A 26,138-nucleotide genomic window follows, 5' to 3' on the forward strand; every position below is an offset into this window, starting at 1 on the left:
GTGTGGAGGTGGTGGAGGTTTTGCTATGCTCAAGTTGACAATGGGATGGAGAGAGGAAACTGAGACCCATACATAGAGCAAATCCCTGCATGGCAGCTGCAGAAAAAAAAAAAATGCTTGCACTAAAATCTGTTTCAGAGAAAAAAAAACAAGAAGCCCCTAATAGTTTTAGGAAAATGTGCCATTCCTGGGGTAGGATTAAATCCTTTTCTGTGGCCCAAATGCATTGCCCCAGGGTTTTATTATGGAAAAGTTATTTTTGTGACATGCTAACACAGTCCAATACCTCTAGCTTCAAACTGTAATATTTGGCTGCTCTACTGAAAGAAAGATGTGAAATAAAACCAGGTAAAATTCCTGTGATTTTAACTGATACAGCTCTACAGGATATTATCTAGAGTAGTTAGTATCATATTCTAACACTATAAGGACCCTTTATCAAATATAGGCAAAAAGCCATTCTATTTTTAGACAGCAACTTAAGATCATGATTGATCTTCAAAAGTTGTAGTAATTTCAGGGTTTGTTTTGAGTCAAAAGTCTCCATGGACAGGAAAGAGATGTGGACAACAGCCCAACCTTGTTGTCATCAGCAACATCAGCAATTTTAATATATCATCAATCTATCATATAATCACAGAATGGCTTCTGTTGGAAGAACTATCAAAAATGAACCAGTTCAATCCCCCTGCAGTGGTCAAGGTTGTCACACATCAGATCAGGTTGCACAGGGTTCTTCCAACCTGGCCTTGAGTACCTCTAGGGATAGGGCATCCACAACTTCTCTGGGTAACATCTTTCAGAATCTTTCAGCCTAACTTCTATGCTAAATTTCCCCTCTTTTAGATTAAAGCCATTCCCCCTTGTCCTATCACAATCGCATCATGTAAAAAGTCAGTCACACTCCTGTTAATAAGCTCTCTTCAAGTACTGGAAGGCCACAATGACGTTTCCCTGCAGCCTTCTCTTCTCCAGGCTGAATGTGCCCAGCTCCCTCAGCCTTTCTTCAAAGGAGAGGTGCTCCAGCCCTCTGACAATCTTTGTGGCCCTCCTCTGGACCCACTCCAACAGCTTTGCATCTTTTTGGTGTTGCGGCAGCCCCAGGCCTGGACATGGTACTCCAGATGGGGCATCACAAGGGCTGAGTAGAGGGGATCAATCACATACCTCACACTTCTGACCACCCCTCTTTTGATGCAGCCAAGGAAACTGTTGGCATTCTTGCTTATCAGTCATAAAAATATTTTCATAAACATTTCTTCTTACATTTCCTGTTTTCAGGTCCTAAAAACATCAACCACTTTTTTAAAAGACTGGTGGTACCCAGCTCAGTCCTTACTGAGCATGTAGCACCATCTTTTTACAGTCACACGTCCAGTTTTGTTATCAGAAAAAGTACCATTGCAAATCTGATTATCTGTAAACTTGAATTAGAGATTTGCAGGAAGGGAAAAGATCTAAAAGCCTGGAGGACAAATCTTCCAGCTGTTATAAATTGTTATAGTATGGTATACCAATTCCACCAAGGGATAGTTTATGCCAACTGATGATCTGCTCTGTAATTTTAGGACCAAATTCTCTTTTGCAGTAAAATTGCAGCCATTTCTTGAATTGCATGTTACAGTTAAGTTTTAAAAAACTATCCAAGCTTATTTTGAAAGCCAACACTTAATTCTTATGTTGCTGGCTGACCTGGGAGTCACCTAAGACCTTATTGAAAGCTTATGTTTTAGAAAAGTATTATTTCTCAAGACTTTCAAAACATTAGCCAGTATGCATACTGCATTGGATGACACAACAATTAACACTCAAATCCATTTATTATTCCAAGATTTTTTTTCCCAACACTTACAGATTTCTAGGTACTATTTTTTTTGTGTGTGTCTCAATTTAGAAAAGAAAGACAGTTTTCCTTGGCATTGCAGTGTCCATTTTTGCTTGTTCTAATGAAGATAAATTCCTCCTTTCAATTAGGGTTGTTCTGTTCATTAAGTGAGACAGATGGGAAACTTGCTGTATTGGTAAGGATTCCAAGATTTTAAGCTTACTTCTAATATGCTAGTTAGTGTTCTCCAGCTAAAAAGTGATCAGTACATCAGATTGAAAGAAGATCAGTCAGGTTCTGTCTTTGCAGAATTTGTGTGTTGTGCCCACGGTTCTTCATTAATAACATAAAAATCTGAAGGTTCCACAGAAAGGCAAGAAAGAGGTATATCCAGACAAATTTATAACACATCATCCAGCAGATATGTCTTGGTAGAAAATTAAATATATGCTTCCAGAGCTCTGCCAGAACAGGGTGCATTCTGCTCTGAAGGAGAATGTGTGCAGATGATGGGGATGTAGAGATCCTTCCCTTTTCTCCTCTCTGGTCCTCATGGTAGAACTGGGTTCAGCTGGAAGCCTCTTATCTACCAGCCTGTAACAATTAATGCCATGAAATTAATGCTGAAATGCAAAGCCCATATGTGAATTGCTTTGATCACTGGAATCAGTACTAGATGCCCACATTGTGAATTCTCTGAAACTGAGAAAGATGAAACAAGGCAGCTTCTGAAAGTCATTTGGCTCTGAACAGCACTCAGATTTGCCAGTCTCCAGAATTCTGGAGCCATCTGAAACACAGAAGGCTGCAGAGACTGGCTGAACAGACATTGTCATTGTTTAAGGTATCACAGAAAGAAATGAAATAATCTTTTCTGCTAAGCAAAAGTAAAATATTACACAAATAGACAAAAAATGTTTTTTGCCTTATTAGAATACTGCAACTACAAAGAAATTCACATTGTATCTTCTTGATGAAGCCTCAAAAATGATATTATTTATATTAGTTTTGTGACAATGCTTTTTTTTTTTTCTTCACATAGACAAAGTCTTCAAGACAGGACAAACCTGGTTGCAATATTCTAGAAAATATGAGAATATAGCATATGAGAGACATTCAAATACATGATGACAGATGGCATTATTTTCACGTACAGCATTCCTGGTTTTGGCACAGTCTGACCTTACACAAAAGCATGTACTTTTTGAGGTATATTGAGCCCTAAGAATACTAAGAAAGAGTTATATTCAGTTGTTTCTACTGACTTTGTCTTAATACTTCATACTGGAAGGGAAGGTTAACACACGTTTAGCTGATGTATTCTAACATGATCGTGAGGCCTTTGGTTCAACTAACTGGGAAACAGGTGGATGAATTACAAAAGCCTTGCTACCTAAAAATGATAGACTGTATTAACAGTCTCATTAGGTTCATACCATTAAATAACACAAATAGACTTTATGAGGGAAAGAATCAAGGCAAGTCTTCGCCTATTTCACATCTGTTCAGGCTGGAAAAGACAGGATAGACAAGCTTCAAGAGAAGACTGCAAACTGAGAAACTGAAAGCTTTTGGAGCGCAGTTTACTAGATGAAGAAAATTTGGGATATTTATGAAAGAACTTAGTGGACATTAGTTCAGCTTCCAGTGGAGAGAAAGAGATATACATATCAGAAGGAATGTTGTTCATGACAATCCCATAAGAGAAACCACAAAATGAGAAACCACAAAAAAGGAAATAGCCCCCAAACCCTGATGAAATTTATAGTGATGCTGAGGCACATTACGTGGAGAGATGTAACTCTGGTGTGTACAACTGTGCACAGTGTTTTAAATAGTAATCAAGAAGAAAGAAACACAGAGTTTTGGTGAAAAGACTGCCAGTTTCCCAAAGAAAGTAGCTTTTGTGTAGCACTTTATGCTAGGGGTGACAGAATAGAAAACAAAATACTACAGTTACATACATGTTTTTTGTCTAGAAGTATTTACAAATAACTTTACAAATTTTTGTACACATATTCAGATTTGCTTGATTACTTTTAAATAAGGAGCAAAATTACTTCCCAGAGGCTTCTAAGGCTGCAGGTGGTGCCTTATACTGTACATTCATGCTTGGCTTCTTCCTGGGAGGAGGGAGGAAAAAAGTTTTAAAATGTGCAAATCACAGACACCTAAAGAACCCTGGAATTACAGGTAACTGACATCCACAGATTGTGTGGTCATTCAATTTCTCTTTAAATCAGAGACAGCTATTGTTGATGGGTTCAGAGCAAAAGAGATTAGGGAGGGAGAAGGAGCCATATATGAATTGCAATAATTAGACTAGTACATTACTACTGGAACATCTGGTCAAGCAGAGTCACAGATCTATTCCTACTGCATACAGCAGTTAAAAAAAACAAGGGGTGGACATTGTAAATTTCAAAATACAGCACTGAAATGAATTCTTTTGCACCATTAGGATTTAATGCCTGCTGTATTTTCTTGGAGTCCAAAGCACTGTTTATTGACACAATTTTTTACCAGGCACAGTATAATTCTATCCATTAAAAAGTATTGACTTCCTTGAGAGAGGTGTGTCCTTCTCATGGTTTTCACAGGTTTTGTTTTCATGCCTTAACATTAAATGCTGTAAAAATATTAAAATTAAAAAAGAAGAATTGTACAATTTACAAGTGTCCATATAAGTAAATCATTCAAAAATTCAAGATCATCTACAAGGTTCTACCAAATAACAACGCTGATAATGACACTGAGCCTGTGGGAAGAACAATCCACACGCCGTGAGAAACGGACGATGCGTTTCTTTCAGAATGATGAGTCACAAGGTTGGTTTTTTCTTCTAATATCTGTTTCTTCAGCTATAACAGCAGAAGTCTTGAGTGAACGTTCATTACTTAGTTCGACCTAAGAAAACAGAATATATGAGTTATTTACAAATGAAAATCTGTTCTATACCTCTTCTGATTTTTGAGATTTAAATTCACTACAGCTGACAGGTTATTAACTAACGAACCAAAAAGTCCAGGCACAAATTTCCTCAGCTGTAAGACATACAAGGTCAACTAGCTGGATACAAAGTGGTAGCTTTGCATTATGCATACCAAAGAAAAGCCAAAAATTTAGGGCACAATATTGCTGGTGATGAAAAATGCTGGAAGTGCACATCATCATAGACTCATTTCAGTATAATATATTTTAGCGGTGTAAGATATATATGTTCACTAGGACAGATTTTCATCTGATGACAAATGTTCTTTAGAGCTGGACTCACACATTCACATGGCTGCTGAATCTATGTATTCTCACATATGCCAGTAAGCCATGTTTGCTTGTGCAAGCTTGGAAAATCTGTGATGTCCTTTCACAGTGATTTCATGGTGGGTAGACTCTCAAGAGAAGATATAAACGAGGACACTGAACTGCCACAGAGTGGTAATCCCTCAATTGACAGTTTATCAGGCACTTCACGAATCTCACAATCAGAAGCTGGCAACAGTTCTAGTAATACAGTTTCTCCTTTGGAATTAGGGACTCAGTGTATGTCCAGACAGGGTTGCCTACAACTAGAATAGCAAAGGATCAGACCTACTCACCCAAGAAAAAAATGATGTGCATGCAAAATGCAACTTTGGAAACTAACTAGTAATAATAATAATTAAAAAAAATAATAATAAGTGAAAGGCAAAAAGCAACATTTTCACTACCTTCCTAAGAGGCTGTGTGAAGCCTCTTAGAGCCTCAACTGAATCCCAAATGCATCATCAGTTGGACTGGATGATCTTGTAAGTCTTTTCCAACCTTGGTAATTCTATGATTCTATGATTTTTAACTTCTTCAAAATATTATAGAAACAACGAAGAAACTCAAACAAAATTAAAATGCAATGTTCTGGTTTCTTTTTTTTTTTTTTTTTGTTCACATGCTTCTCCATTTTCCATCTAGCATTAACAGGAGCACCTTTAATTAATAACAAATGACCTGGTTGTTGATACTGTGTTTGAAGAAACAAAAAAAATTAAGACACAACAATCTTCCTTATAGCCTATATGTCATGTGTCTCAAAAAGAACACATTTTTTCCCACCCCCTTTGTTGACCCTTCTGCCTTCTACATATTTTAATTGAAACTGCATGGTCTGGGGAAAAGATTCTGCTTCTGTCTGTCCCATATGTGGAAAATGGGAAGATGCCAATTATTTTCCAGCTTTGCAAGCTCATCAACATCCCTTAGATCTGTTGAGCTACTTAACTTAAATCTGCTATCAAAGGACAAATTCTCATATTCTTTGACTTTTGTACAAAAATGAACAGCTTTTAAAGGAATGTATATATAAATATTTCCTCAAAATATTTTTTCTCTCCATTAATAACAGTAATTTCGCTTATATACTGCTTTATACCTAACCTCACATCATCTTTAAAATTAAAGAGATTAAAATTGTTTATGGAGGGGTGTAAATACTGTCTGTGCCTTTCTTCTTCAGAGATACCAATTAGCCTTTTCAGCTTCAAACATCTGATTAAAAATGGTTAAAACTCCTTTCTGCTGTCACCTTTCCCAAAGAAAATGCATTAAAATCAGCGTCTAATTAAATATTACGAAAATTCAGATTCCAACATAGTGGTATATTTAATGCCACATCAAACAGCTTGTTATTTGATTTTGTCTTCATGTCTTAATGTGATATTTCTTACTGTTGTAACATGCACTGTTACATTGAGATAAGGTTCTCTCATTTTGAAGCTTTCATAATCCTACAATATTTATCCACTCAATTTTACTAAATTTTGTCCACGTTTATTCCTACAAACTGAAAACTACAGCAGGAATAAAATGTATTTTAAAAGCATGCAAATATTGGTGAAGTCTCCAGCAAAGTTCAAGTGGTTGCTCTAACACTTTGTTAGAAATTGGCCTCTTTAAATTGACTCCCAGTACATGCACATTTGCATACACTTGGGAAAAGCTTCATACTCTTTTTAATTATTTTGATTGGTAAATAAAATACATTAAGTCATTAAATCAAGTTCACTCATTTTTCTGCAATCATTTGGTGTTACTCTCAAGAAGCTTGAAAGGCCCAAAGGTAAATTGAAAGATAGAAGACATCAAGGTAACACACACATTGAAGAATTTCTAAACAAATATCTTCTATTTTACCAATAATACAATGAAACATACTTGAGGTAATCGGATCTTCTTCCAAAATGTACATACTGAGAACATCTCCCTGTACTTTAATGTACTCCAACTAAAATGTATAAAATATGTGTATCAAAAATTGTTATCAGATAGCAGAGAGTATTTTGTAGGACATGCCTATGAAAACTGTGATTTTGATGATGGGAGCAAAGAACTGACAACAAAAAGATACTGAAGTTGCTGTGAATCTCTGTTAGGCTGAAGTAGTTATTCTGCAAACATTTTCCTTTCAGTAACAGGCCAAATGTTAAAGCTTCTGTTTTTGCATAAATGGGTTGATCTCATTAAGATTTATGAAGCATCAACAATAAATCAGCTCTCTTCTTGCTAAAAAGACAGCAGGGAAGCATTGCCATCCTTTGTTGTGAGCCTCTCCTTGTGTTAAGCCAAGGCACAACATGGCAAGCATGGTGCTGTCTCTTATCTTGCCTTAGCAGATATGTCATCAATGACATAGTGACCTTACTAGCATGTTTTATGTGGATTAATTTTTAATTAAGTTCTAATTGGAGTATAATTAAATTATTAGTAACCTCATGCCAAAATTATGACAGGAGAAGGTTAGCTTTCAGTCCAGTTAGAAGGATTAATGTGGTCCACAGGACCAGAACCTTACCTACAGGCTTTACAGGCTTTAACTCAACATGTTCCTGGGGGGGCTGTCGGTAGGAGTATGTGTCAAGTCCGCCTATAAAATCAACTGAAAACACAACAGTGCCAGAAATGAACAAATGGAAATGAAAATACGTCAACTGAAAAGTAAGTATGGAAAAAATATTTGAAAAAATAAATAAAAGTAAGCGCATGCACAGGTTTGCAATACCAGAAGTAGGTAAAAATGCTGTGGCTTCCAGAAGGCTCTGTGCTCTGTTGTCTTTGAGATCCAGGTAGCACAGTGCCTGACCAGACAAGGAAGCAGCTGGCTGACCGGACATGAATGCTCCTATCAGTATGCATGCTAATTCACAGCTGCCATGGGATAATGTAGTTTGGTTTTAGGGCAATCTCATATACATTTCATAATTCAGATTCTACTCCCTTTGAAGTATTGAGACTTGTAGCCACTGGAAAGAGGTGAGCCCGCGAACTTTATTTCTTCTCAACGTTTACAAACCAAAGGACTAGCAGGAATGTAAGGACAAAATAAAAACCAGTTGAGAATAAACAGGTGGCAGCTGGATGAGGAAAAGGATGAAAGTCTAGGGGAAGTGAGTCCTTTCAGAATTCTTCCAGTTTATCTCAAGATTTCTGGGATGCCTGCTCTTGAGGAGTTTTTAGTTTCTTTTGTGGTCAGAATGATTTTAAAATAATGACATTTTAGTCTAAGATTTGTATCTTGATATTTTTTATAAGATTTCCAACAGCTTCCAGAAGCCACACTTTCAAGCTACCCCAGAAGTCTAAAATCAAGTTCAGGGAGAAGATTATCTTTGATTTAGAATAGCTTCTTACAGAAACAATTTAGAGCTGGCAAGTTCACAGCACATTAGGATTCTTTGTTCACATGGAAGGCAACTCCCTTTACTTGTTTACATACAGGCACACGTGTAAAAGTCCTAAGTAGCTCGTCACTGGGCTAATCACTGCATTGAGCACCTAATCAGTGGCCTCTTCCTGAGCATTATCTGTATAAGGTAAACAAAAAAAAAAAAACAAAAAAAAAAGAAAATTCATCCAGAGTGAGGGCACAGAGAAATTTGTCTTTGAGACATAAGGACTGATGGAATACCCTCTAAAATCTGTAAAATGCTCCTCCTGTTGATTTTAATTGCCTCTCTTGCATCTAGGAGAGAAAAAGCTTAGCTGAGAACTTAACTTGATGCACTTCAATCATGCAGCATCAACTTGAATGCAAGAGTATTTTCTTAAAACTGCCTGAGCAGTATGTAAAGCTGAGCAGCCAGCCCAGTTGAGTGTCAGTCCAGGAGGGGTCAGCCTAGGTGAGTGGCAGCCCTAGACTCTGCATCCCCCTCTTCAACTGCATTTCTTACTCGTTGTAACCCTCCTTCAGAATGCCATAACAAAATAAAACACCAAGCATCAAAAATGACTTAAGTACTAATGGAATTAAGAGATACATTTGCAGATACATTCTCGCAAAAGCTGATTTATAAAATATCAATGTGTATAACATAAACCATAGCCAATTATTAATATTTGGAAAGAATCATACCTTCACAGCAACAGAATCTGCTGTTCGTTTTTTTTTCTTTTTTAGATTCTTTAGTTTTCTGAGTTTTCTAATGAGGATTAATATTTTTTCTATGTAAGTGATAGAAGGAGTTGGCAAGTATGTTTTTGAAATAATTCACCACTTCAGAATCACACATCACTCCTCTTAGCAATCACCAGGATAAACCACAACTGTAAGCACGGAGAGAATTTAAAGCAACTGGTTCTTGTACCAACAGACCTCCTAGAGAAATAAATGAAGTCTGTATGTATTTATGATTGGCAATATGGATGTATATTTGACAAAGAAAACATTTAATAGCTCCATCAGAAAAGTTTGGAAATTAGATGTTCAAATTTATTTAGCTGAGACTTTCTCTTTTCCAATCCAAATACAGTAGTAAAGCTGAAGTATGACTTGAAATTCATGTGAAGATAATCCTCAAGTCAAGGAGCTGCTCTGTCACGCAAGAGAATGGAATGTGATGTTTTCCATTATGCATTTTATTTTATGGCTGATAGGTCTTTAATACAAAGATTAATCACTGGTTATTTGAATTGTATGCTACTTTTCATTTTAAGAATCAAAGAATCACAAAATCGTAGGCGTTGGAAGGGACCTCTAGAGATTATTGAGTCCTGCCCCCCTGCCAAAGCAGCTCCCTAGCCCAGGTTGCACAGGTAGATGTCCAGGTGGGTCTTGAACGTCTCCAGAGAAGGAGAGTCCACCACCTCTCTGTGCAGCTGTGCCAGTGCTACATCACCCTCTCTGTGAAGAAGTCCCCTTGCATATTTGTGCAGAACTTCCTATGTATCAGTTTGTGTCCATTTCCCCACATCCTATCATCACGCACCACTGAAAAGTGCCCAATCTCATCCCTTCAGACAGATTTTACCAGATATTTTAAGCATTTATGTCTAGCAGAATCCTAGAATTAATGCCACAAAAGAATATTAAATAAAACTTCATGTTGACTGAATTTTTAGGACGTATACATCTCTCTGTTTAATTGTGCAAAAATTTGCAGCAATGTTTGTATGTGTTTCCCAAGGGGAAAACATTACTTTAAGGATGATATTGAATAATTGATTTTGTTCATTTCTGACTACTGGATTAAGAATAATACTTGCTGTACAGTCATAGGATTACAACCATTAATTTAAGAAAGCTGCCTGTAAGTTCTATTTAAAAAAAGAAACTACATTTTTTCCCATACACTTCTATAATCCTACGCCTTTATTTATTTATTTATTAGAAGACCAACATGTTATCAGCAGGGATATTCAGTCACTAAGCATGGAACACCCATTGAGTCCAGTCATTAACTAGAGTCATGCAGAGAGAAACTTAAAATCCTGAGGGGAGGATTTTTTAGCACCCCACAGATAATAGTAGCTTACAGCAGAAACCAGTTATTTTATCAGCAGTTGTCTGCAAAACATGATCTGTATTCCCTGGGAATTTTTCTCTCTCTGTGTCACCTCAGTTTTGCAGTTGTGCTGGATGCTTCGTGGCCAGTATGAAATGTATTTTTAGAGTTCACTACCTGCTGGGCTTGGAAGTGCAAATTTGTGCCGGTTGCCCACCACAGGTAGTCCATTAAAATGGTGTTCATTCACTTGTGGGACGTATCAGAGGAGCAGTTGTCATAATCTGCCTGAGAAAAGTGCAACACGCTGCTAGCTGAAGAAGGTGTATCCACTATCATCAATAACTTTGAGGGTTATTCTTTTGTAGACAGATGACATTTAGGTTTGGCTCACTACTATTAATGCAGTGCATTCACCCATATGCCAGATGTAATTTCCTTTCTTTTTGAAGGTTGCACAGAAGAATCAGAGATCTGAAAAATTCCTTTCTTCTTTCCCAACCTCTCACCTAGATTTCAGCTTCTCTGGCAATATTCCTCTGACCTTCTTGCAGGCCATGTGCAAACAGCTGCCAGAGCTTGTTAGCCCATTGGTATATTATTAATTTCTCATTTCAAAGAAGTTACATTCTAAGTGTGTCTGAGGGGAGGTGCAGAGCTTGAGTATACTCATAATACAATGCCTAACAAACCCTGTAGTCTCTTGTCCTAGAACAGCTTAGACCACAGAACCACAGAATCATAGGGGTTGGAAGGGATCTCTAAAGGTTATTGGGTCCAACCCCCTGCCAAAGCAGCTCCCTAGCCCAGGTTGCACCGGTAGGCATCCAGGTGGGTCTTGAACGTCTCCAGAGAAGGAGACTCCACCACCTCTCTGTGCAGCTGTGCCAGTGCTCTGTCATCCTCACTGTGAAGAAATTCCCATGTACATTTGTGTGGAACTTCCTGTCTATCAATTTGTGGCCATTTCTCCTTGTCCTCTCTTCATGTACCACTGAAAAGAGTCCAGCCTCATCCCTTTGCCTCCCACTCTTTAGATATTTATAGATGTGGATCCGATCCTCTTGGTGTTTGCTCCTTTTTATAAATGAGGGTAAGCCTTCAAAATGATGGCTAGAATTGATGGTACTTCCAGCTATATCCTGTCCAGGACAGGGGAACGCTAGCAGCTGCTTGCATGGTTGTTTTTATGTACAGAAGATTATCTTAATCAATGGGTTTCCAAATTCTATTTTGCACTGCATTTTTCCCACTTGCCAAGATTTTATTGAATGGCAATATAGTAATGTAATCATGGTCTTTAAGGAAAGGAACAGATGTAATTAGTTAAGAGTATGTGATGGATAGCGAAACAGGAAGCCAAACTCAACAAGAAAGAGGAAGCAAAAATGGGGAACTGTCAGGGCTAGATGTGTGAAGTTCAAAATTATTTTGGACTTGCCAATATTTGCACTTGTAGCTTATATAAACGTTATAGATTAGCAGTTAGTGTTTCTTCTCCCACATAACTAGAGACAGGACTAGATGGAATGAACTCAAGTTACACCAGGGGAGGTTCAGGTTGGATACTGGGAAGAATTTCTTCTCTGAAAGAGTGGCCAGGTGCTGGAATGAGCTGCCCAGGGAGGTGGTGGAGTCACTGTCCTTGGAGGTGTTCAAGAATCATTCAGATGCTGGACTAAGAGATGGTTTGGTGGGAATATATTGGTGGTAGGTGGATGGTTGGACTGTATGATGTTGGAGGTCTTTACCAACCTTGGTGATTCTGTGATTCTTCCTAAGGTCTCTACTTTTTCAGTTGTCTTCCAGCATCAAGAAATACACTTCTCTTATATAATTCTCTGAACTGTTCATATAGTTCCAGCTATTTGGTGCCAGTACTATCAGACTTCACAATAAGTCTGAGTAGCTGAGCTTCTCTAGTCATGAAGCAGAAGACCTACACGTTCTATTGCAAGATACCAGGAATGGGTTCTTACTTATGTAGACGACTAAAGGAGGGAAAATATATGCAAAACAATTAGGAAAAGAAGAAGAGACATTAGTAGTAACATGTGGAACTGTGATTGTTTTTCCGTTTCTATCAGGTACTAGAAAACAGTAATCGGGTGAAGACAGAAAGAAATAGTAGAAAACTACTGATAGTCAACATTTTACATAACCTTTGTCACCAGAAGGAAGGGAAACATTTCATGGTTCCACACTAATCATTATGTTTTGGCACTAGATTTTCTTTTCAGCCTTCACTTAGTGAGACTGTCGTTTCAAAAACAGCCTCACATTTTAACAGGTGAGTCCTACTCTGATCACTATGCTTCTCTACAGGACCGTGCTGAGGGAAGTGTCCTCTCACAAGCTGCCTGGTGTGGAAATCTTAACTAAGATTTTTGCTACTCAATTCTCTCCTCATTTTATCAGTGTTGTGATATTCAAGATGCTAGCATCAGATATTCAGAGAATTTTTATTTTCTAAGACTGAAGCTACCCAGGAAGATGAAGGAAATCTGATGAATATCAGGGATGTTAGAAAATGAGGGTGGCTCAAACTTTCTCATCTCAGATCCTTAAATCATTCAGTTATTCTGAATCTGAACAAACTTTCTAAAATGTTCACTTTACCATGTCTTTGAAAGCTATTTACAGCCATATCATCCTAATATTGCAATTAAATGATAGGCTGCCTGCTAAGGACCAGGAAGGCTGAGCTGAATTTCCTGCAAGTTAAGAAACCAGAGACTTGGCTGGGACTCAAGAGGGAATTACAGTTCTCCAACCACACAGACAGACAACAAGAGAAGAAATGTTATAAACCACTCATTTCTTCTATAAGCAAACTTTTGAATTTGCTATTTAAGAAGTGTGCTAGCTTATAATCTAATACATTCTGCCTTTTTTAAGTTTAGTGTTGTGGTTTTCTTTGGGAGTTCTTGATAAATTAGTCTCTACAAATCTAAAGCTCTGGGTGACTACAGCTCTGTCACATTTAACTCATGTTACAGTCTCTTGTCCTTTTTTTCATAGCCTTATTTTCAAGTCTTTAATATCTGCTTAATATCTCTGCCTGTTAACATCTTTTGTAATCACTCAGGAAAGTCTCCTTCCCTGACCTCTCATTTTTACTAGCTGACTTTGGTCCAGGTATAGGCTATCATCTTTAATTTGACAGACACAACATTTTTAACTTGATAACATGATAAAAAATTTACTACTGGTAGCCTGAGAGTTCAAGTATGAGCTTTTGCAGAAGAATGCTGATCTGGGCTCCTATTGATTTTCCACTCTATAGTATCAAGCACACTGATGCTGTGTAACATAGTTTTACATTTCATATGAGGCAATTTCCATTTCCTTTGCTTCTATTGACCATCTCTGAGGCTTTGCATAGAAACTCTGCTTCACCACATGCCATTTGCCTCTTGCTGTGGAGCATTGCATGCATCACCTCTTTTGAAAATCCTGCTCACAGCTACATCATGCATAGTGATGGTCTGCCTCAGCCCTTGAGAAGATAGATCCCAATGCTTTCTACCACACACTTTCCAGGGTTTCAGCATCAGTAAACTTCAAACTATGCTTTTTTTTTTTTTTGCTAAGCAGACAATGCTTTCTCCAGCACTTGCTGGAACCTTCCACTCCTCATCCCAGCACAAACTCCCTTTCACCAGACAGCAGATAAGTTTGTGGTCCTACTGTGCCTTCTTTGAATTCAAGTTTACAGATCAAAAATAGAACTGGACAAACTCTGTGATCTCCAGATTATCAAATTTCTCTTTTCAATCTTTTATCTTTCTGGATAAGCACAAATCAGTGAGTTCTGATCTTCCTTTGTTCTTGCCCTTATTTTTTTTTTTCAGATGGAGAAACCAGCAGAATAACCCTTCTGTTGATTTTATCAAACTAGAATACAACAATCCTTCTAAATATATTGAGTCCTTCTGTGATACTCTCAGTTTTCCCAAGAATATGAGATTTTTTTTGTTTCAGAGCTGTTGTAGATGCACCTGCTAAGTCTGCTATTTAATCAAACCCAAATGTAGCAGTAAGCACTAGTTTGTAAGTGCTTTTCTGCTAATGGGGAAACTTACTGTACCTCATGTTAATGCTTTTGTCTTGCTCTTCAAGTTGTCTTGATGATCTATTAATATTTATTTTATTGTTACCAACACTCTCACTAATTAATCTCTTCTTACCCAAATTAGGTCTTAAAAATCCCAAACGTAATATGGCTATGTTCTCAGTTATGAAAAAAAAACTAAGTAGAGCATTAAGAAAGGGACTGGAGCTTGCACTGGCCAGTGGCCTTATGTAAGACGAAGAAGAAAAAAATGAATATTTTGTGTGTCAGGAAACATGTATCTAGGAAAATGGTGTTCTCATTGTTAGAAAGTTGGTGTTATTTCACATTAGGAGAAAGATGAATGTATGAAAAGGGAATAAAGTATGTAACAGGATTAGCACTCATTCTGAAGCCACTCGTGCATGCTACTGATAAAGAAAGACAATGCTATATTGACTTCATCAACAAAAAGTTCTCTCACTAAAGGAAGATGAAGTAAAAAATGCATTTTTTATGAAATCTTTGTAAGTCTTGAATTATGGCGCTATAAAATATAAAATGTCCTGATTAACTATAATGATTAAGAAGGAAAAGAAAATACAGAGAAATCAATGCCAAGGAATAAGAGTCATCATATTAATGATGGAAGTAACACAGCATTATATGGTTTTGCTGCATCTAAACTGCAATATTGTGAAAAACACAGATGCACTGAGATTAAATTTCAGCTAACAAAACCAACAGCATTGAAACAGTCAATATTGACTATTTCAGGACAAAACTATTTAAATGAAGACTGAAGTGAGTCTGGCTATGTCCTACATTACAGAGGACTTGGAAGAGAAAGTCTTGTAATGAGAAAGAGCTAATAAAGCACACAAGAAACATACTAAATACAATAATACAGTTGACAGAAGGTTCATAATGACACAGTAGTGGGCCCTAGCAGCCAAAAGGGCTAACTGCTTTTTGGGGTGCATTGAACACAGCATAGCCAGCCAGCCAAAAGAGGTAATTCCCTCACTATGGGTTGGATCAGCCTCTTCTTGAATATTGTGTGCAGTTCTGGGCTCTACAGTATAAAAAGGGTATTAAGGCACTTGAATGCATCCAGAGGAAGGCAACAAAACTGGTAAAAGGACTGAAGACCTGTCCTGTGAGGAGAGGCTGACAATAACTAGGTTGTCCAGTCTGGAGAAGAGAAAGCTAAAGGGTAGCCTCAGTGCTCTCTAAAACTTCCTTAAGAAGGAAGTGGAGTGCAGATGGAGGTGCACATCTCTTCTCCCTGGGATCCAATGACAGGAATGGCAAAGAGATGTGCCAGGGGAGGTTCAGTCTGAGCATTAGGAAACATTTATTTACCATAAGGGTGGTCAAACTCCAGAACAAGCTTTCTGGAGAGGTGACTAATGCCCCATGCCTGTAAGCATTCAAGAAGTATTTGGATAATTCCAACAATAATCTACTTAAATTTTGGTTAGCCCTGGAGGGGTCAGGCAGTTGGTATTTCTAGGTTCTTTCCAACAGTTTTATTCTGTTCTATTCTATTCTTTGAAAATAAGTTTTCTAGCAAGAGGTGATATATTTTATTTGACCAACTGGCCTAGCAAGAAAACTGTACTGCCTATATCAACTGATCTAGTAAGACAATACCTCTTGCTATAAATCTTGCTTCTCTTATATATATTCATTAGGGCTATTAAAATGCTACAAACAACAAAACCTGAGTACACAGCTTACAGATAGGAGGAATTTAGAAAGATAATTTTATGAAGAGTTGAAAAGATGATGACATCAGATACACAGTATAAAGAACTAGAGAATAAATTACAGTAAAAATCAACAGGATAAATGAAAGTGATTAGCAAAAAGAATCATTTAAAATATTTTAATATCTTCTTTCTTTTTCTTTGTCTGTTCTTCTAGAAAATCACTGTGTTAATTGGCTTTCTATTTCTTTTTATTTTTTTCCCTAGCTTTAATTTTAACAGTAAACAACACTGTCAAGCCTTGATTTCCAAACAGGATACTGCCAGTTTTGCTTTGTAACACATGCTGGTTTCCTTTAGGTTATGATATTCAGAACTGAGATTTAAAAACATTGCTAAACTATTGATGGTTAATTCTTATTTATTTGACATCTTCATACTTTGAACTATTACATTACTAAATAAAATCTTCCAAAATTACCCATGGCATGAAATTCGGTGCTTGATTCAATGTACTTTACTAAGTTACGATATTATCATGATAATTTATGTCCAGCTTGCTGCTGGTGAAGATCCCCATTAAATCTGTACCCGCTTCGGCTTGGTAAGCCCTCTCCACAACATGAGCTCACCTTGGTCTAGACTTATGTGTCTCACACCAAAAGCAGCACTTAAATGTTGCAATAAAGAGTTCTTAGTGGTGATGTGCTAACTGGGCTAAGGGAAATTATCACTCAGACAACAAAAGCAATGACACAGATCTTAGGTAAGCTCAGGCCCAGAAACTGGAAGAACCCAATTACATGTAACAAGACCTGTGGTATTTATACAGAAGAGTGGAAGTCTGAAAAGTTTCCTTTCAAGCTCCACAAATTAAAGCAGACACGAAACTGTTACTGTTTAGAAATGAAAAAGTAAGAAGATTGGAATTAGAAGTGGAAAATAGATTTGAAAAGAGATTTAATTTTAATGAAGAAGCTGGGTGAAACCTAGGGACAGAAACAGATACTACTTAGACCTGTATGTGATGTCAAGTGGTAAGCTCACGAGATGGATGCTGGGTAGTGGAGTAAGATTGATTTAACAATAGATTGAATTTAAGTGAAAAGGCTATGGTGTTGGCAGCAGGGAGTTGAGATGGCATCAACTTAAAAGCAGATTTAATTTAAACAGAAAGGCCAAGGAGGTGGAAGGTGGAGACTAAAATGAAATCAATATTAAATTAGCTAAGTAGAAGCTTGAACCAAATCAGCTAGTTTAACAGAATGGCATGTAGTGAGTATCTGGGAGTAGGTGAGCAATGCATGGACCTAAGAAGTGTCAAGAAGCTGCCAATGGGAAATACATTCCTTCAAATTTGAATCATGTTTCCATTTTAGTAAGAATATTATTTACCACAGTAGTAAACCAAGGAATGTTAAAGAAAGGTGTGATATCCAGTTAAAGGAAAATTACAAAATTATATTCCTATGTTACGTGAATAGTCTTTTATGTATAAATTAGTACTTAAAAGTGGGGTATAGTATGTACTATTTAGAATCAATACCACAAATGATTTATATGAATTACAATTGCTAAACTGAAATTTATGAGGTAGTAATGAACTTGTCTTTAAAAATCCTCCTTTCTCATTATCAGTTTGGAAAACAACTTAAGGCAGAGGGCAGTTTATATATACCTATGTTTGACACAAAATATGTATACGTGTATACACACACACACACACACACACACACCACTATACATGTACACATCCATGTCTATATGTATACATATGTCTATGCAGGTATTTATCCACACAGTTTAAAATTGGCCAATGTATGCTATAATACTGTTCTGATACATTTTTCTTTTCAGACAAATATATTAGTTCTTTCTGCAAATTCTAAATAAAAAATATTTTTGTTTTCCATGCAGGTATTTCTAAATGTTTTAAATGGAGTCCAATTTAAACCATTATCGATGTGCTTCTGTTCTCATCTACTAGTATTCCAGGGAATATCCAATTAAAATTATTTGTGGTAAAGTGTCTGAGGTGATACTTTTTCACTGAACTTCAGGAAAAACTTCATCTTGCGCTTATAGGAGGAACTGTGGAAAGGCAATGAAGGACTCTTAGAATGCACAATTTCCTCTTTTCCTTTAATGAAAAGTAAATAAGCAGTTGGTTAGCGTGAAAATAGCATCCTCACTGTCATACATATGCCAGGAAAGATAGCTTGCATTTAATACATAGCTAAACATGGTATAGATAGAGGAAATCAGAGGCAGTAAAAAAATGAATTCTTTATTGAAAATATTTTCTCCAAGTTGTATGTAAACTCAAGGAAGGTTTCTTCAAGTTCTTTGGGTCACACCTTATAGTAAACTAAGCTCTATCCATGAAAAACTGAGCTAGTTTACATGTCTTCTAGATAATGCTACTCTCTCATGCTTCATCTACACCATACTTGGATAAATCTTACATGTTGCATTCCACACTAAATGTATGGTACTTTCAGGTAGATAGCCTCTGCTGCTGTGAGAAATATTCTAGGATCAAGACCTATCCTTTTATATATTGTGCATTATCTATTATTTAAAGACAATCTCTCAGCTAGAATGAGGTGCTCTGTAACAGACCATGGAGATTACAACTGGAGACAAAAGACTATTTTGTACACTTTTCTAGGAGAATGAAAATTGAATGGGTATTTTGTTCTAAGTTGTTTTTCTGAAACATATTAATCATCTATGATTTTAAAGCAGAATAATAAAGAGAGAATCATTCTTCAGCTGCTTTTTCTTTTCTTATGACTGACTTTTACAATTGACTAGGATTAATACAATGTAATTAATATTGTACAACAGTGTATATATATATTACAGTGTTTATATTGTTTAACAGCTTTATTTTACACTACCTTTCATTTATCTATTTATCTATTTATCTATTTATCTATTTATCTATTTATTTATTTATTTTGAGCTATATATATATGCAAGTGTTTCCATAGGAATGAGATCAAATTCTTCTTCAAGCAATTGTATAATGTTAAAAAAAAGAATATTTGAGATATGTGAATGTGAAATGTAGTGTTAATCTAAATAGTATGATGTCTCGTGTATTTACTTCTTTGTTATATGAATCAGAATTCATTCTGTCAATGTAGGAGTGAGAATGCATTTTCACTTAATTCACACATTAAGGGTAATTATAGGCTGGAGGACTGTAACATCATGCAATAGTGATAGAATAATAGGTTTATCCTTTGTATTTACAGTACGGAAGAAAGCTGTATCTGATGTAAGTAGATGAGCAAACTGGTGAGCCTGCATCTAGTCAGTAAACTCCCAAAGGGGCAGATCTCTTCAGTCTATGGAAGCTAACATTCCACTCTACTAAATGTTTGATGGGATTGGCCTGGGTTGGACTGAGGGACCCTCCTGGATCCTCCTGGTGCTATTTCTGTTTGCACTTTAACCTCTTTTCTGCTTCACAGTGGATGTCTGCAAGGCAATGACAGCAGCTGTTTTACCAAAACTGATATCTCAGAATTCTGAGATTTTGGGTTGCTCTTCCAGATGAACAGAAAGATTCAAAATTTTCAAGCCTTTCAAAAATACTGATGGTCACTATCATTTTGTAGAATTATCACAGCCAGTCTGGTAGCTATACTGTTGTTTTAGTTCTGGGCAGAAAAACTTATGAGCGTTTATAATCTATATCAAGCAAACTCATTTGGTGGTCAGTAACAGTACATTTTGTTTTAATATCTGTTTAATATCTGAAGTCATTATGACCTAAAGGTGAGAGCAGTAAGTGCTAAAGCCCAGTGATGATATTTGCTTCTGGCTACTGTTTGGAAAGTTTCCTGAGTCCTTGTTTTCAGTAAGAAAATTTAGGACAGCCATTTTCTGGGTATGTTGGATTCTACTAAGGCCCTTTAGTTTGGAGAAGTATCCTCCATCCTGGTTGTCATTCATATTAAATGTTTTATTATAGAAACAGTCTATTCCATGAGGTAAGCAGACTCAAGTATATAGGAAATTGCAATTGATGTAAATATATTAATAGTGTGTTCCCAAAAACTACCTAGTTAATGAAACATGGGCTTATATGTAAAGGTAATCATACGGACATGTATGAGTCTGTTGCTACTAATAGCTGAGCCAGTTCTTCATTCCTTTTGCAAAACATAATGTATTTATAAGAACAGTATCATTTCTGGACATACTGTGTAGCTACAAAAATTAAATATGAAGAAATTTTTTTTCTCTCTCATTAGATTACTGACAACAGATGTTCAATGGTATGTATAAATACAAAGCCATATGTCAGATAAGGCAATATAGTAGTTATTCAATGTTGGAAATAACATATTTTGGTTTACTTAATATTTATATAAAGACACCATATGGAAGTTCCTACAGATACCACAGTTTTTGAAGAAAATTCCTTTTTAAAAAAACAGATTAATCTTCCTGTTCTGAAAATACAGCTGAACTCTGAATTCAGCCAGGGAATGGGAGAGACAAAAACCTGTTAATTAATTTTGTTCTTGTGATTTCATTTTTTTAAATTTTTTTTTCTCATTTGTAACAGGATTGAGTTTCCTTGGACTGACCTTTTGATTTTTCACTCTTACTTTTGTAATAGATGTTGAAATTACAGTTGTAGGTTTTTGACAAAACTTCCCCTCTGCTGTCACATCTTTTTTCTTACTCATTTTATATATAACTCAGCTTCCACTTCATAAATTAACACACAGTTCAGAACTATCCCTTTAGAGAAGCGTTGGTGACATATTTATGATATGGTGCTACTATTTCTCAAAGGAAGTAAAAAAAATATTTATAAATTTAATAATTTTGTAACAACGTATTTTGCCGAGTCTCCAAACTTCACTTTATTAAACCCATTCTGTAACTCTGACAGGACAGTAACAAGCTTCCGAGTTCATTTTTAGTAGAAAATGATTCACAAACAGGATAGTGACAGGCTTTTATGATTACGGATTTCACTTATTCTGTTCCTTCACAAGGGCTTATATAGATTGATAGACCTACAAAGATAGAAATGAAAAAATGAAGGGAAGAGATATAAATAGACTTTTTCATTAGGATGAATGATGGAAGGTATTAACTCCTCTACAGCAGTGTGACTTTTACATGTCTTTTTTTCATTCCTTTTGACCTGCTATCATCTTCCTTCTAAGTAAAAGTTAACTACAGTCTGAAATGTAGGTAAGGTGAGCAATAGCTGGAAATAAATGTTTCCTCAAGCATTACTACTGTTCAGAAAAGTGTCCATCAGCCAAAATGTCAGCCTCAAAATCCATTTAAGGACTGCACAGAGGCTAAACAGGCAGCTATTATTAATTTTTAAGTCTGCTTGACAGGTTTCAGATCAAGAACTGAGGTTAACTTGATGCACTGAGAATTGCAGAATGTAATTAGGAAGGCTTTGACTCTCAGGAGGCTGAGGATTTATTCTGTGCAAACTACTGCAAAAATATGAAAGAATGAATGCACTTACCTAAGAAAATAACCTGCTGCATAATATTAAAATTAATAAAATTGCTCTTTCATTGCAGCTTCTTGGACTTCTATCGCAATGTAATCACTTTATACTTTTAACGTGACTATTTACAGGCACCACTGTGCTTCCCTTTTACATATTTTTTTTTATTAATTATGCTGCAAGTTTCCAGAATAAGTCCTGCTATTCTTGGCTAATTACCAAACCAAATCATTTTCCCACTGTGGCTTACATAGACATTTCTCCATTTAAAACATATCTGAGGAATTGATACAAATGAGTTAACATTTGTCTTTAATAAATTTATCTACAGAAATGGAGGACTCTAAAACACAAATGGGCATTAAGAAACAAATTATCCCCAGCTGAGATACTAAAAGGATATTTAGCTGCTTTTGATTGGATTCAGGATTTTAGAAAAAAAATAGGAAAAAACATCAAAATAGAAATTATGTTACTCCACTTGTTGTGTAACCTTCTAGACATGCCACTTCTGTATCTCTGCTCCACTTCCAACACATTGCTTTTCCCCCTTCCCCTTGCTGATCCTCCACTAAATAAAACAAATTTATATGCACAAGAATCTGGAAGATTAGAAAGGTATATGTGAAAATAGTAAATTGGCACAATCCTAATGAAGGACGTAGAGCTAAATTATACCACATGTTCCAAGATTAGTAACATGATTTTTACTTGTACATAACAAAACACCAAATTGCAATTGGTAGTTCTGGAATACAAGCAGAAATTATGAAGAATTGGCACTGTGTAGATTTTAAGTACTGGATCATCATAGACTTTGATGTGTTTTATTTTTTAATTAACGTCAACAGGTATTCATTCCCAGTGATTTAATATTTTCTTGGTATCAAAGAGCATGAAACGCTCAAAAGACAATGGCTGGCGGTCAGAGTGGACAGGGTCAGAGATGTCAAAGACAGACCTTGCCCTGACACTTCCAGAATAAATATATTTTCAAGTAAAATTGCCATTAACTTGACAAACCTCTTGTAAGGCCCTGAATATAAACTCTATATACTCTTCAGCAAGTGACAATGTTTTCCAACAATATGTTATATTTTTGGATGCGATTTTTGTATTACTTTAATACATGCCTAAAACACTGATGTGTGAAGCACAGGATGAAGGACCAACCAACTAACCAACCAACCAAACAAACTCAAATAATTTAAAATACTTATGTAAAATGTAAAGAGTCTGTCTTCTCAGGTACAGATATATCTGTGTCTGTATGTGTGTGAATGTACCCACATCATTTTTATAGAGTTACTGTGGTTTCTCTTGCTCATCAATCTGCCAGCCTTCCTGATCATTTCACGAAGTCTAACACTTTCAGGAATTTTGTTAGCAATTGTCTCACAAAGTTTCCAGACATCAGGATGAAGCCCTGTGTAATAACAACTCATTACAGCTGTATGATACGGACAATTATCTCTTGATATCTTCATAGTCTTTGATTCATGTGTCAAGATATATGTATGACTTGCGGCCGCATTATCCTTCAGATTTATCTTGTGCTACCAGTTCCCAAGTAATCAGCAATTCCTTTCTTTCAAAGGGAACTTGTCTAGGCTCTTCCTCCTCCTTAACTCTTAACATTTTATGATGCATCTCCAAGTTTCTTATTTACTGTTTCCCATTTACTGTACCAGTCTTTGTCCAGGTTACTTTAGCCTTTTTCATAGTGTACTGTGTATACAGCATATTTACAATTTCTTCCTACACAGTATCATCTGAGAATTTCCTTGATATATTTTCTTCCAATTAGAAACCTAAATGAAAGCATTAAAGTAGATTTGACACTAATATCTGTTGCATTGTGATGGAGAACTGAACAGAGTACTGTTTGTAACAATGAAAAAGTACTTGTCTCTTCACACTGTTTTAATCAAAAAGTCTCTGTTTTCATCATAGTCATGAGTTACTTGAATTATGTTTTCAGTATATTTTAAAGATGTTACCAAATACTGTCTTGAGATCTTATTTTTTACATTTTTCCTACTATATTTATCTCACCCACTGGTGCCATTCTGTGCAGAAACAAAACAATTACGTTAAGATTTATGAATAAAATTTTATGAATAAATATTTGCTTGTATATTACTTATTCTACAGCCATAATGTGATGCTTTTCTTGGCATATGTTCAATATTTTGCTAGAGGCAGATATACTGCTTAACTCCTTATATGAGAAGTAATTGACAGACACATCTTCCGTATTTTAAACAGGCTTCTTCAGTTTGCTTCTCTTTGCTCATCCAATATAATTCCAGTCTCACTTCTGGTTTTAACAACACCTATGATAGTCATGTGCTTAATGATGAGTTAGGCAATTCTCAACCTATTTTCATAGAGCTTCCTACCAAAGCATTCAACATATTCATGTTTTTCCAATGACCATTCAATGACTTCAAATAAATGCTTTGTGAGTAATGTTCACATTTTTAAGCTTTATGAACAAAATGGGTATATAAGTGTTTTCTTGATAAAGATAGATTAAGAACATGAGGTCAGCATTTCAGATGCACAATCTAATTACTTCTAGGTGTTTTATATGTCTATCTAATTGTTAATGAGAGTGATACAGTACCTTTTAAATGGCTTGATATGTCATCTGCATTAACTCTACTGCTGAGAAAAACTTCTTAGGAAAAGGAAACTAAATATCTTTAGGAGCTTTGATTAAAGTTTGAATGTACAAATAAAAAACAAAGTGTATGTGCAACATGAATGACAAGCTTTTCAGCACGACACATGGTTCATGTAAAGTGGTTCACAGATCCCTACACATAAGTTCAGAAAGTACAATCCAGGCACTCATAGTACCTAAGTAAATACGTGTTTGATAACATTGGTTGTGTACATGAAAGTCAGATTCCGACATTTTTCAAGCTTTCTTCTTGGTAGTTAATGCAAGACCAAGTCTCGCTCCAGGTACTGTGACTCCAGAGATGAACAGGTGAGTATCAGTACTTACAGCTGTCCTCTTCCTCCATGAAAATACTGATCACGTAACAGGCATACACAAATCCAATCAGCTGCATGAAAGAAGAGGAAAAGTAATCATAAGAACACACTCAACGCTTAATAAGCTTTTTATATAGTACCATATAAATACACCTATGACAGCTATATTTAGAAAATAATTCCTCCTATTTCCTGAATTTATTCGTAAATTTCAGTGCAAGTGGTCACACACAGCTAAATTAAAGATACTTTCTTTTCTTCATGATGCATTGTATTTTATAAACATTTCCTGCTTTCCAGCCTCACTGAGATCAGCACTGATGAATGATACTCCAAAACACTAGGTATGAACATTGTGTCAGAAAGCACTTAGATTTTGATTGTAAACTACAGTTTTTTTCTCTAGAGATATTCAAGACCAATCTGGACAGCTAGCTGTGTGACCTCCATTAGGAAGCCTGCTTTGGCAGGGGGTTGAACTTGATGATCTCTAAAGGTCCCTTCCAACACCTGCAATTCTGTGATTCTATGGTTCAAACATTTGCTAACTAAGTGTGTGTATAGATAGCCCCCTATTTTACATATTTACCTATTTATATATTTTCCTAATTTACATATTAAAAAGAAAAAAATAATGATTGCTATAGCTATTAAGTTATAGTAAAGTTATTACAGAATCCATGAGAGATGTCACTTTGTCTTGCAGAAAGTGACCCAGTGAACTGCTTGGCAAAGGTTTAATTTGATATGTGAAATGTCATGCTGTTGTTAAACAGTAAAGTTGGTATATGACTCATCAGCATCAGGATACACCTTATCAGAAGGGCCTATCTGTGAATCACAATCACTAGACAAGAAAAAAGCAGACTAATTTCCCCAAAGGACAACACCAGCAAAATCATGCCATTAACATCAGCATCCACAAAAACATTTGCCTCATCATGGGTCTGTGTCACTTGTGCCACTGAGAGGAAGGCATTAACATTTTTAGGATCAGAGAATAGAAACTTTGCTTGTTTGCATTTCATATAGACAAAATCTTCTCTTATGACAATCATCAAAAGGAAGAAAATACCACTGGGAAAGGAAATCTATTAAACTGCACTGTCCAGACATGCCCATGCTTGAGAAAATACTGTTTGTGCAGCTGTACACAATTCGTGCTATCTGAAAGCCTCGAAGAGGCTGTTCATGAGAGATTTCTAAAATAACACAGAGATTAGTTTTCAAAAGACCCTTTTTTTATCTGTTCAACACAAAGAAAAAAAACTAATTAAAATAGTTCTTTTAA

The 26,138-nt window shown here is 36.1% G+C and overlaps 1 protein-coding gene across 1 annotated transcript in view; it reads right to left on the minus strand.

Moving 5' to 3' along the window:
- Positions 1–3,723: 3,723 nt before the first annotated feature.
- NKAIN3 (sodium/potassium transporting ATPase interacting 3) overlaps positions 3,724–26,138 on the minus strand; it is a 326,199-nt gene continuing 303,784 nt past the window's right edge. Inside the window, exons 5-7 of the mRNA XM_065751928.1 lie at positions 24,858–24,918; positions 7,647–7,730; positions 3,724–4,732 (exon numbers count right to left, since the gene is read on the minus strand). Of these exons, the coding sequence (XP_065608000.1) occupies positions 4,719–4,732; positions 7,647–7,730; positions 24,858–24,918 (159 nt within the window). The 3' untranslated portion in view covers positions 3,724–4,718. The remainder of the gene's footprint in view (positions 4,733–7,646; positions 7,731–24,857; positions 24,919–26,138) is intronic.

Source organism: Cyrtonyx montezumae, unplaced genomic scaffold, assembly GCF_038088225.1.
Source record: "Cyrtonyx montezumae isolate F1298 unplaced genomic scaffold, pur_monq_1.0 scaffold_8, whole genome shotgun sequence".
NCBI lineage: Eukaryota > Metazoa > Chordata > Aves > Galliformes > Odontophoridae > Cyrtonyx > Cyrtonyx montezumae.